Here is a 13,331-nt window from a genome sequence, read left to right as displayed (position 1 = left end):
TATATATATATATATATATATATATATGATTATCTGGGGGATGTAAGAGGAGGTGCAAGAGTTATGGTTGGAGAGCAAGGGAGAAGAAGCACATACAATACATACACACTCAAAACTTAGATAGAGACAGACAGACAGATGATGGATAGATGGTTAGACCTGAGTGTGTGCATGCATGATGTGGGTGTGTGTGTTTTAGAATATATAAAATATGGAGTAAGTTAGATAGGGAAAATGCATTTGATATAGCAATGGGCTCACACGATTCTACTCAGGCCAGTGACCTAGTCGGAATATATATCCTTTCATTATATACACACACACACACACACACATATATGTATGTATGTGTGTGTGTTTATATACAATATATATTTTCCAGGCTTAACTACCAATTCTTTCCCCTCACAAACTGTCACAAGAGTTATCTCCCTTTATCGTAAGAACGCAAGAGTTATCTTCCTTTATCGTAAGAACGCAAGAGTTATTTACCCCGATTTTTAATACCGATCTACTAACTGTGATAAATATATTCTATACGCTTACACACACACACAGCACAAACCAAACGGAAGTGCTTCTCTGGCTTGTTGCTCAACCGGCCACAAATTACAACTGTAAATAAAGAAAGGTGTTATTCGATAATGTATTTTACGAGAGCTGTGAAATGCGATTCTTAAGGCGAATATTGAGAACAGCATAGACGGACTAAGAGACTAACGAAGAAGTGATGAGCCGGGCCGCAGCGAATAGGAAGCCGCTTGGTGAGAGAAGGGCCAAACAACTGAGATTTCTTGGTCATGTAATGAGGAAAGAGGGCCTGGAGAAAGGGGCAATGACTGGAAAGATTGAAGGGGGATGATCTGGATGTCAAGCTTAATGAACTGGTTGGTTGTTGTTGTTGTTGTTGTTGGCACTCCGTCGCTTACGACGTCGAGGGTTCCAGTTGATCCGATCAACGGAACAGCCTGCTCGTGAAATTAACGTGTAAGTGGCTGAGCACTCCACAGACACGTGTACCCTTAACGTAGTTCTCGGGGACATTCAGCGTGACACAGAGTGTGACAAGGCTGACCCTTTGAATTACAGGCACAACAGAAACAGGAAGAAAGAGTGAGAGAAAGATGTGGTGGAAGAGTAGAGCAGGGTTCGCCACCATCCCCTGCCGGAGCCTCATGGAGCTTTTAAGGTGTTTTCGCTCAATAAACACTCACAACGCCCGGTCTGGGAATCGAAACCGCGAGTCCGCTGCCCTAACCACTGGGCCATTGCGCCTCCACGAACTAGTTGGATGAAAGAGGCATTAAACACCCGGATGTGGAACTGCTACAGAAAACTCTGGTAGGGCATGATCGCCTCCGTCCTACATTCTGAACATGGCAACTAAAGAAGAAGTCTTGGATATACTTCTAAACTGACAGTGTGTGGTCATGGTTGGAACGCCTCTCGACCTAGACATTGGTCAGAATGAACCACGGGTTAAACAACAACTATCAGCAAACCTTACAATTCCGTCAACAGAGCGATGGAAGGATGGATAGCAGAATCCTGAGAGAATCGGAAAAAAACAATGTTTGACGAGGTTTGCTTCATTCTAAGTTCAAATCTCAGCAAAGTCGATTTTACACTCCATCCTGACACCCTAACAATTCTGCCCAGCCACTACATGGTGGTGGTGGTGGCGAACGACAAAGTAAACCACATGTGTTCCATGACTGATGTTGCATTCCCATTTGTCCCATGGGCTGTTAAGAAGGAAGACAAGAAAGGAGACTTGTAAATACGAAATAGCCTGATGGTGCCAGTTATTGTTGTAGCCTTGGGGGACAATATTGAAGGGTATTGAGAGAAATATAAAAGAAATGGTTCCAATGGAGTACCCAGGAGAGACGTTGCGAAAGGTTTAACTCCTTGGCATGGCCAGAACCATCAGGAAGGTATCAGAGAGTTGAAAAGCACAGGTAACAGGTAGCAAGGCCACAACTCAAGCAAGATTCCAGGAGTTCCAACAAAATTTGGGGTTAAAAGAATAATAATAATAATGATTTCAAATTGTGGCACAAGGCCAGCAATTTCGGGGGGAAGGGATGAGTCGATTACATTGACTCCATTGTTTCACTGGTGATGATAATGATGATGATGATGATGATTAATTCAAACTCACCTCCTTTGTTGATGCCACACAAAACTGGGCGTGGCTGCCTTGGTTGTGTGCCCCCACAACTCCCCATACCTAGGGGGTAAAAAGGAAAATAAAAGAAAAAAACACAAATAGAAAGATTCATTTAAAACACACACACATACATATACATATATATATATATATATATATATATATACACACACATGCAAGTATACATTCATGTGTACAAGTATAATTGCCCTCAAATCATACCTTGCTGTCTTTAAGCCTTTAGCATTTAAACCGTCCATATCCAGATCAAATATTTGACCTTTTTTTTTATGTTCAAACTAGCCAGATCTGGCTTCTCACACTTACCCTACAATGTCATTTTGAAAATATACAATCATGTTATCGAAATCTTAAAGCGACCAGATGACGCATGAATAATTAAAAGCAATGTGCATCATCATCATCGTCGTCATCACTTAACGTCCGTTGTCCATGTTGGCACGAGCTGGACGGTTTGACCAAGGCTGGCAAGCTGGGGGAGCTGCCCCAGGATCCAGTCTGGTTCGGCATGGTTTCTACGGCTGAATGCCCTTCCTAATTCCAACCACTTTACAGGGTGGCACTGGGTGCTTTTATATGGCACTGTACAAGCCCTTTACACACCCATTAGTCGTGATGATAGTGATGATGTTGGTCATAATGATGATGATGATGATGGTGGTAGCTGTGATGCTGAAGATCATGGTAAATGATGATGGTGGCAGTGTTGGTTGTGGTGGTGATGATGATGATGATGACAACAATGATGATAACAGAAAGAATAAATGAATGAAAGAGACAAACCTCGTCGCCCGGCTGAAAGCTGGTCACATTCTTTCCAACGGAGACAACAGTTCCGGAAAAGTCTCGTCCCAAAATGAGCGGAAATTCAGAACCAACAAAATGCTTGCTGCCAAGTTGCCATCGGATGAGGTTGATGAGTTTTTCACCGTAACCATCTGTTAATAGAATCAAACCACTGAGACATCCTACAAGACGATGGCACAATAGACTGGGTTTCCTCATCAGGGGTGGTCACTAAATACTTCAACTTCGGACCACTTACTGACCTTCAATGAAGAACAAGTAAAACTCACAATGACATGTTCTGCTGACATCTAGGGGACAGGGATGTTGCTAGACATACATACCGACATCTATGAGTGGACCCCTAAAAGAAGGACAACTGACTGCATAAAACTTTAATGGGCTGGTCATGCCTGGAACGTCTTTGATCATATGTCTGTTCAAAAAACAAAGCTGACCTGGGGTTAACATTCATTATAATCGTTAGTCTTTTCCTGGGGGTCATAACAGATAATGAACAGACCTGGAAGAAAATGGGAATAAATAGGAAAGAGGAAACGCCAGGAGAGCTGGAAGAGGAGCTAAGAATCAGGCGGGTCGGAGACATTTTGGCCGTTTTGGAATTACAGATGTTTTAATATTTTGCTCTCTCTCTCTCTCCCTCTCTCTCTCTTGCTCTCCTCTTTCCCTCCCTCACCGTTTCTCCTCTTTCCCTCTATTTATGTGTGCAAACATATTTCTTTTTAAGTGAATGAGGAGAGGCAAAGTGTTTCTATCAATCATGTACAATTAATAAATTGCAATGTTTTCTATCCATCTACCTGTCTGTCGAGCCATCCACCCGTCCATCTGTCTGTCTGTCATCATCATCATCGTTTAACATCCGCTTTCCATGCTGGCATGGGTTGGATGGTTTGACTGGGGACTGGCAAGCCAGGAGGCCACACCAGGCTCCAATCTGATCTGGCAGAGTTTCTACAGCCGGATGCCCTTCCTAACGCCAACCACTCCGAGAGTGTAATGGGTGCTTTTTACGTGCCACCAGCATGAGAGCCAGTTGGGCGGCACTGGCAATGACCCACACATGAATGGTGCTTATTGCATGACACCAGCACGGAAGCCAGTCAGGGAGCACTGGTATCGGCCACAATTACAATTTCCATTTGATTTTGATTTACTTGACTCAATAGGTTTCCTCAAGCACAGCATGTCACCTGACAATCCTAAGGTACTTTTTATGTGGGCTGGTTATGCAACACTGGTGTAGGCTATGGCTGTGATCTCACTTTACTTGCTGGGTCTTCTCCCTGTCTATCTATCCATCTATGTATGTATCTATCTATCCCTCCATCTTTCTGTCTGTCTATCTATATGTGTATATTTCTGTATGCATATGTGCAGGAGTTGGCCTTCAGCACCAAAAAGTACTGCAGCCAACACTGGCCGAATGTCCAATAATTGGCTGAGCCAAATCATCAGTGTCCAGAAAACTGCATTCGATCATCTCAGTCCACTGTAAGGAATATCTCTCATGGAGAGGAACTGAAAACAAGCGGCTTACCACGTTCTGTGATGAGAGGAAGAGAGACGTGAAGGGTCGTGGTTGAGAAGCAAGGTGTCGGGTGAATGAAGGAGCTGTTGAAATGACAGCGATGCACCTACACTCACTGATGCTGGTAGGAAAGAGATGAGGAAACATTTTTAGATGAAGGATTGCTGAATGAGGAGTGTTACAATGAGTAGACCCAACAGAGGTAGCTGTTATTGGAGTGGACAATTTACAGGGTCAAAAGTACAACTGAGGATATGAAAGCAGGAAAAAGAACTTGAAGATCAGTGAGTATATGGGCAAGAGAAAAAGAAACAGCACTGATATGAAGACATGATGTGGATGCAAGAGATGAAAGTTGAAGAACCTTTCGAGATTTTTTCAACTTCCATGGCTCGAAGTCTTCTTCATTTCCTTCATTATTCTATTTCTGTAGTACAATGTTCCCAAAGAACTACAACGGTCTTCTTGTAATTTATTTTGTTTTTGCCGGGGATGAAAGGCAACGCTAACCTGCGTAGGATTTGAACTCACAACACAAAGGACCAGAACAAATATCACAAAATATTTTCTCTGCGCTCTAACGATTTTGCCAGTCCACCGCTTTAAAATAATTGCTTCTAATTTTAATTCCAATCTAACGATTTTGAAGTATTTAACTGGCCCTGAAGGATGAAAGGCAAAGTCGACCTCTGTGGAATTTGAACTCTGAACGCAAAAAGCCGAAAGAAATACCGCTAAGCATTTTGTCCGACGCGCTAACAATTCTGCCGATTTACTACATTTTGAAAATAATAACTGTTTCTAGCATATAGGGCTCAAGGCCGGAGATATGGACGGGACGTTGGTCGTTTCAATCAACTCCGGTAGTAAACTGGTAATCTATTTTATAAAACTCAGAGCGAATGGAAAGCAGTTGAACCCGACAGGATTTGAACTAGGGTCGGTAAATGATTCTGGCACGAAGAAAAGTTGGAGATGGGTGTAAATGCGAGGTAAAGCAGCGAAAACAGCCTTACCTCTCATCATGACATCAATCGGGTTGACGCTGGCAGCATGGACGTCGACCAACACATCTCCAGGGTCCAACACAGACGGGACACGAGTGGTTTTGGACAAGGTCATCTGGTCACAGCCGTAAGAATAGATATTCCATGCCGACATTCGGTGGCTGAAGCTGGTCTGTTCGCCGTCAGAAAAGCTGCGGCATTGGAGGAGCTGCTGCACCAAGGTGACTCTGCTGCCGTGCGCCCCAGTCTTGAAATTATTTGACAACAGCTTCAAAGACGAAATGTTATTATATAACTTCGACATCCTCAACATCATCATCGTGTGTGTGTGTGTGTGTGTGTGTGTGTATGTATTCAGTCGTTAGCGGTGGCGGGAGCACTAAAAGATACAGTATATCCTGAGAAAGGCCATAAACCTCAACCGAGATGCAGCTCTGGGCATCATTTACAAAACACAAGACAATAAAACAACGTGCGGCGGCTTCGTTTAGTTTATATTGGTGCGGTGTCGACACAATTAATCTACTCTGTAAATTTGTTACCAGCCAAATCCTCTCTCTCCGTCTCTTTGTTCCTCTTTTTCTTTCTCTCTCCGTCTCTCTCTTCCTGTTTTTTTTTTCTTTCTCTCTTTCATTCTAACCTCATATCTCTCACCCGCTTTCTCTCTCTCTCTCTCGTATCACTCTTTTCTCTTTCCTACTCTCTCTCTCTCTCTCTCTCTCTCTCGTATCACTCATATCTCTTTCCTACTCTCTCTCTCTCTCTCTCTCTCTATCGACATGGCCGGATCACAAAGTCGGTAGAACTAGTTTTACTCTGATACCGGTTCCAGGTTAGCATGTTCAAGGTCGAAATTTTTTTTCGATTCTTCAACAACAACAATTATAATATTTCAGAGAAATTATTGTTTCCAAATCGCTTTTAAAAGAATGACTACACACTGGTTATCTCTCTCACTCAAGGAGGTATTGTACGGCCACTCTTGTGTCTTTTGTTATCTTATGTTTCATTAATAGCACCGATATATCTCTTCTAGCTTTTATTTTTTACTTGTTACAATCATCGGGCTACAGTCATACACACAGAAAGAGAGAGAGAGAGACAACGGTATAGAGTAGCATCTTAGACTTACCATCATACGTCCCGATTTGTCTTGGACAATCGGGACAGTCCCCATTTCAGTCCCGGATTGAAAATCCATTCTCAGTGTCCGATCCGGTTCACAAAGTTGACCTGTTTGATCCTGAAATGTCTCAAAAAGAACTAAAAGTGTTGAAACCGGCAACGTGTCCACACCCTGCCGTACACAACTCAGATACAAACTAACGTACATCGTGGCTCAATCTAAACCTGGCAGCGAATATCCTTAACAGATTTACAGTTATGTTACGTCCTTATCTCATAATCAAGGTGTCGTAGTTTAGAGGCATTTTATTGAATAAATTTACTCTTTAGTATTTCAAGATATTTTGATGTAATTTCAGTACATATATCTGTTAAAGTGAGATGTCAGTGTTATTTTCATTTTTGCGTAATTTAGACGACAATTTATTCACTGTATCATCATTATCATCGTCGTCGTTTAACGTCCACTTTCCATGCTGACATGGGTTGGACGGTTTGACTGGGGACTAGCAAGCCAGAAGGCTGCACCAGGGGCTCAACCGATGCTGGTGTGTTTACGTCCCCGTAACTTAGCGGTTCGGCAAAAGAGACCGATAGAATAAGTACTAGGCTTACAAAGAATAAGTCATGGGGTCGATTTGCTCGACTAAAGGCGGTGCTCCAGCATGGCCGCAGTCAAAATCACTGAAACAAGTAAATGAGTAAAGAGAGAGAGTGTATATATATATAAATTTTAAATATCATTGCAATACAATAATATCACTTTCCAGCCAAATAAAGGTAGTGGTATGACAAGGCACCAGTGTTTGCTGGAAATAACAGTCAGTAATGATCTGACTCTATGTAAAGCTTCACTGAAATATATTCTGGCAAAGATGTATGCAGGCAGCAAACTTTAAAAATTTTCGTCTCACCTCTAGGCAGAACATTGTAAAAATGGACAACCTAGAATGGATAGTCTAGGACCTGAATTTCGAACTTTCCAAAATAAGGTTGTTATCATAAATTTGATTAGTCCTCATCAGCTAGGATTCACCAGTGACAAAATTTTAAAATATAACTACATCTTGCCAGTATATTCGGCTGAACGCCATTAACAGAACTGAGGTCAGTGGAAAAGGTTTCTGTAAAAATTTTAAATATCATTGCAATACTAGATTCTCCATTCTGGGTTGTCCATTTTTATGATGTTCTGCCAAGATGAAAATTTTTTAAGCTTGCTGCTCGCATACATCTTTGCCAGAATATATTTACCGCCTGCCTGGCCCTCGTGCTAGTGGAATGTAAAAGCACCCACTACACTCTCGGAGTGGTTGGCGTTAGAAAGGGCATCCAGCTGAAGAAACTATGCCAAATCAGATTGGAGCCTGGTGCAGCCATCTGATTCGCCAGTCCCCAGTCAAATTGTCCAACCCATGCTAGCATGGAAGGCGGACATTAAATGACGATGATGATGATGATGTAAATATATTCTGGCAAATATAAGCTTTACAGAGTATGGTATTGTTATTGACTGTTATTTCCAGCAAACATTGGTGCCTTGTTGTACCACTATTTCTTATTTATATATATAAATGGTGGTGGTCATGGTGGAACCATTCAGCAATGTTTCCTTTGTGTTTTTTTGCAGGCCCTCCACCAAATCAAACAGCACCGGATCTGTCCTGTGGAACTTTCCAAAAAATGTGTCCAGCGTGCCAAGCAGTTACGAGAGTTGAATATGTTCATCACAGAATGTTATTCCAATCCTCACCACCAGACGGAGCCACACACACCTGTTGCTAACAACAACACAGGTAAATTGTTTCATGATTAACCACATCGTTCCAAGATCGATCCCACTGTGCTGTAACTTGGCCAAAACTCTATGAATGAAGCTTGACAGATGGAAACTGTACTGAAGCCTGTGTGTAGTTAGGAAGCTTGCTTCTCGACCCTGCAGTTCCAGGTTCACTCCCGCCATGGGGCACCTTGGTCAAGTGTCTTCTACCATGGTCCTGGGCTGACCAATGCCTTCTCAATGAGTTTCATAAATGGAAACGGTGAGGAAGCTCATTGTGTGTGGGTGTGTCTTTGTGTCTGCCCTTTCACCTCTTGGTATTCGGTGTTGGTTTGTTTATGTCCTCAGTACTTAAACAGTTCAGCCAAAAAACACTAATAGAATAAATCCCAGTTTTGAAATAAGTCCAAGAATTGATTTGCACATAACCCTTCAAAGTGGTGCTCCAGCATAGCCACAGTCCAGTGACTGAAACAAGTAAAACAGTTAAAAGAGTTCATGCAAGTTGTATGGTATTTGGTAGGCCTGTATTTGTCTGTGCTATTCAATACATGCTACTAACTGATGAGTTATTTCCCTTACCTCATATTTTGTTTTTGTGTGTGTGTGTATATATATATATATATCCGTATATATATATCTGTAGAGGATCATGCTCTACGGAGAACTTGCAATTGGAACAAGACCCAGAAGAGGCCCGAAATTCAATTTTAAAGACCAGCTTAAACGAGCCCTGGCTCAAACTAACATCCAGCCATCCTCATGCGAACAGATTGCCATGGATAGGACGGACTGGAGGACTGCCATCCACAATGGAGCCAGCTCCTTTGAGCAGAACAGACAACAGAATGAGGAGGTAAAGCACAGGAGAAGAAAGGAGCGTCTTCAACATCCTCGACCTGCACTGACCACCCTGTGTGAATTCTGCCCATGACTCTTTCACCACTGACTTGGACTCCAAAGTCACATTCGGCACAAACATCTGCCAGGGAGACTGGATAGAAACTAACAAATCCAATGTTTGGATGACAGAATTTGAACTCAGAACGTACAGAAGGACAAAATACCACTAAGCATTTTACTCGGGGTGTGCTAACAATCCTCCAGGTCCCCACCTTAATAATAATAATAATAATAATACTTATAATAATGATGATGATAATAATAATAATAATAATGTTCTTCTGCATGTACATTTCAGAGACCAGCTGCTCCAAGATACTTCAAGGTCTGCCTTTTGCCATTAAGGACAACTTTAGTACAGAAGGTGTACGGACAACATGTGCCTCAGCAATGTTGCACAATTACATGCCACCCTACAATGCCACAGTTGTAGAGAAATTACTGCAACAAGGTGCCACCATAATTGGTAAGACAAACATGGACGAGTTTGCCATGGGGTAAGTAGTGTTATTGCAATACTGATGATGATGATTTCAAAGAGCCAGAACCAATACCACAAGGTATCTAGTCCCACTAACCCACCACCTGTGATTGCTACTGTTCTTCTAACCCTTGAAAGGATGTAAAGCCAAGTTGACCTCGGTGGGACTTGAATTCAAAGTGCAAAATGTTGGAACAAACACCACAAGGCATTCCCATTGGGTCCAACTATCCCACTTAGCCTCAGGCCAGCCTTTTAGAATGGATTTGGTGGACAGAAACTGTAAAAAGCCTGCTGCTGGACATCAACATTTAATGTCCACTTTCCATGCTGGCATGGGTAAGATGTGGTTGTGTATATGTATGAATGCCTCTGTGTGTTTATGTGTGTCTTGACATCATGTGATGGTTGTAAACGAATATCACCATCATACAGCCGGGGTTGTTTGTTTCTAGTCTTCAATGAAAAACATGTCTGACCACCGGAAGATACTTTGCCAGGAAACAGGTATGGGTTGGTGACAGGGAAGGCATCCAGCTGTGGAAAATCTGCCTCAACAAATTCTGTCCAACCCATGCCAGCACAGAAAAGTGGATTTCATACGATGATGATCCTTCTTAACACTTTAATTAAACTCTGATGATTCACTGCCTCAGTTGCGTAATTCCACAGATCTGTGATCTAAGGGTACAACAGTTCCCAAAGATCAAACTGAGAAAATTTGTGTCTTGTCTTTCAATTTTGTTTGATTTTCTTCTTGAAATCTTGTTTCTTTCTTATTTTGTTATCAAATGGAATATTTCTACTTTCAGGGCCGGCAGCATTGATAGCCATTTTGGGCCAGTGAAGAATCCTTGGAAGTATCCATTTGACCGCTCCAGCACCAAACATTTGACTGGTCCGAAAGGAAATTTAGAGAGTAACAATGATAAACCTATCCAACCTACCATCTCAGGAAATGAGGAAAAGGACAGCTCGGCCCCTCCTCAGAGGTCATGGGACCAACAGACAGACAACTTGTTAAGCCATGAAAGGCGACACAAACAGTGGCTGGATGATGAGGATTGGTTCATTACTGGAGGAAGTTCTGGTGGGAGCGCTGTCGCAGTGGCTTCAGGAATTGCATTTGGGTAAGACATCCAATTTCTCTTAATGCCTAGGGTTAAATTCAACTACTTCCATCAGTCTTATAAGAAAAACCGTTGAAAACATTTGCTGATTTTCAAAATGGTAAAAGTGTAAACAACAAATTAAAAGGTGTGGTTTATTAGCAATTAGAAGCCAAAACCAAAATTAAAAGAAGTCACAAAAATGACAGAGTGTAGTGACTAGCACCGCTTTTGCTAAAAATAAGAGTTAAAACAACTCAAAAGCCAAACAAAAGCACTGTCTCAAAGGGAGATAAATTTTATAAGACTGACAGAATATGTTGAGTTTAACCCTAGGCATTAAGAGTTGCTGATGAGGATTAAGATGGTCTCCATCAAAATCTGAAATTGGGATCCATCTAGGTACACTATTAACTTACCTCCCTTTGCCAGTCATTAAGACAGCGCTTTTGTGACTTTGGAGTTTTAACTCTTATTTTTAGCAAAAGCAATACTAGTTAGTACCCTCTGTCACTTTTGTGACATATATATATATAAAGAGAGTGGGGTGAGACACAGACGGACAAGAAAAATATAGGGATGCTAATTAGAAATTAAATGCATGGCAGAGCCACCCTTATTGAGAGGAGGGGAGGGAAGAACTGTACATGTTTCAGCTTTATTAAACCTTCACAGCAGCACATATTCTACTTATTTAACAAAACTATTTTTCTCTTTCTCATTTTTTCTTCCTTTCTTCTTTACACCAGGGCCCTAGGATCAGATACTGGAGGCTCAACTAGAAACCCTGCTGCATATTGTGGCATTGTTGGTCTGAAGCCAACCTATGGCAGTTTATCAAGATATGGGCTGATCCCTCTCGTCAACTCCTTTGATGTCCCTGGTATCCTGGCTAAAACAGTAGATGACGCTGCCTTAATATTCAGTGAGTAGCAACAGGACTTTCTTTCCAACTTAATATACATACATACATGTATATGTATATGCGTGTATGTTTGTCTGTCTGTATGTTTGTCTGTCTGTATGTATACCTATACATGTTACACCATCCATCATATATATTTCAGATATTTTGAGAGGTCATGACATCAAAGACTCCACTACAGTGACCAATAAATTCCAGCCACTCTCCATTGATGAGCATCCCTCAATGGTTGGTATAACAGTGGGCATTCCTAAGGTAAAGTACATTTTCTTTTCTTTTGACATTTTTATGAATTTTTATATCTGGTCAACCCATCTCTTACACAATATATATATTTGTGTGTGTGTGTATATATATATATATATATATATATATATAGATAAATAGATAGATAGATATAGATATATATATATATTCTTTACTAAATTCTTCAATATTTTAATATTTTCAAAATTAATTGAAACAAAGCCAGAGCATTTCAACCGAAATATGACAACGAAAAGATTAAAATAAATTCTTAATGAAATAACCCAAACGTTGGCACTTTTTGTGTTTGCAGGAAGCTTACTTGTCTGCGGCTTCTTCAGAGATAATTGAGGAATGGACAAGAGTTTCAGACCAGTTAGAGAGGGCTGGCGCCAAGGTAGTAGATGTATCATTACCACACTTCAATTACGGTTCAAGCTGTTATGTAGTGTTGTGTTGTTGTGAGGTGGCATCCAACATGGCAAGATATGATGGAATCAAATATGGTAAGTTGTGACTCTCTCTTCTCTCTTCTCTCTGTCTTACTTGTAGCTACACACACACCATATATACAAGAGGCATACATATCACCTACACACAGTACACATTCAACATACAGCCTCAACACAGACACAAATGTGTGTGTGTGTACATATTTATCTAGAGACATGCGTTATACATTCAACATACAGTCTACATATATGTGTGTGTATCATCATCATCGTTTAACGTCTGCTTTCCATGCTAGCATGGGTTGGACACTTTGACTGAGGACTGGCGAACCAGATGGCTGCACCTGGCTCCGATCTGATCTGGCAGAGTTTCTACAGCTGGATGCCCTTCCTAATGCCAACCACTCTGAGAGTGTAGTGGGTGCTTTTACGTGCCACCAGCACGAGGGCCAACCAGCTGTAGAAATCAAGCCAAAACAGATTATGAAACCTGGTGCAACCCTTGGCCTTGCCAGATCTTGTCAAACCAGCCAACCCATGCCAGCATGGAAAAGATGATGATGAGGATGATGATGCCACCTAAAAAGTGCTCAGTACCTTCTGTAAAGTGGTTGGTGTCAGAAAGGGCACCCAACCATGGAAACCAAGCCAAAGCAGACACCTGGGGCCTCGTGCAATCCTCATGGATGTTAAATAATAATGATGATATAGGTATGTGCACACACACACACACACACACACACACACACACACACACACACACACACACAC

General features: G+C 41.6%; 2 protein-coding genes across 7 annotated transcripts in view; one reads left to right on the top strand and one right to left on the bottom strand.

Moving 5' to 3' along the window:
* LOC106879620 (reticulon-4-interacting protein 1 homolog, mitochondrial) overlaps positions 1–6,077 on the bottom strand; it is a 9,839-nt gene extending 3,762 nt beyond the window's left edge. The window contains exons 1-3 of the mRNA XM_014929281.2: positions 5,549–6,077; positions 2,978–3,132; positions 2,165–2,233 (exon numbers count right to left, since the gene is read on the bottom strand). Coding sequence (XP_014784767.1) covers positions 2,165–2,233; positions 2,978–3,132; positions 5,549–5,858 — 534 coding nt within the window. The 5' untranslated portion in view covers positions 5,859–6,077. The remainder of the gene's footprint in view (positions 1–2,164; positions 2,234–2,977; positions 3,133–5,548) is intronic.
* Positions 1–13,331, top strand: part of LOC106879571 (glutamyl-tRNA(Gln) amidotransferase subunit A, mitochondrial) — a 32,275-nt gene that overhangs the window by 9,631 nt on the left and 9,313 nt on the right. For 2 of the 6 annotated variants that reach the window (XM_014929214.2, XM_052975607.1), the window contains exons 2-7: positions 8,295–8,460; positions 9,646–9,844; positions 10,641–10,958; positions 11,687–11,862; positions 12,005–12,117; positions 12,422–12,614. In XM_014929214.2, the coding sequence (XP_014784700.1) occupies positions 8,295–8,460; positions 9,646–9,844; positions 10,641–10,958; positions 11,687–11,862; positions 12,005–12,117; positions 12,422–12,614 (1,165 nt within the window). Of the gene's footprint in view, positions 1–6,304; positions 6,505–6,556; positions 6,920–8,294; positions 8,461–9,645; positions 9,845–10,640; positions 10,959–11,686; positions 11,863–12,004; positions 12,118–12,421; positions 12,615–13,331 lie in introns of those variants that run through there. The other 4 variants (XM_014929221.2, XM_014929209.2, XM_014929237.2 and 1 more) reach the window with 4 other exon arrangements.

The sequence above is a fragment of the Octopus bimaculoides genome, chromosome 21 (genome assembly GCF_001194135.2).
Source record: "Octopus bimaculoides isolate UCB-OBI-ISO-001 chromosome 21, ASM119413v2, whole genome shotgun sequence".
Lineage (NCBI taxonomy): Eukaryota > Metazoa > Mollusca > Cephalopoda > Octopoda > Octopodidae > Octopus > Octopus bimaculoides.
This window is presented reverse-complemented; position numbering and strand designations above follow the sequence as displayed.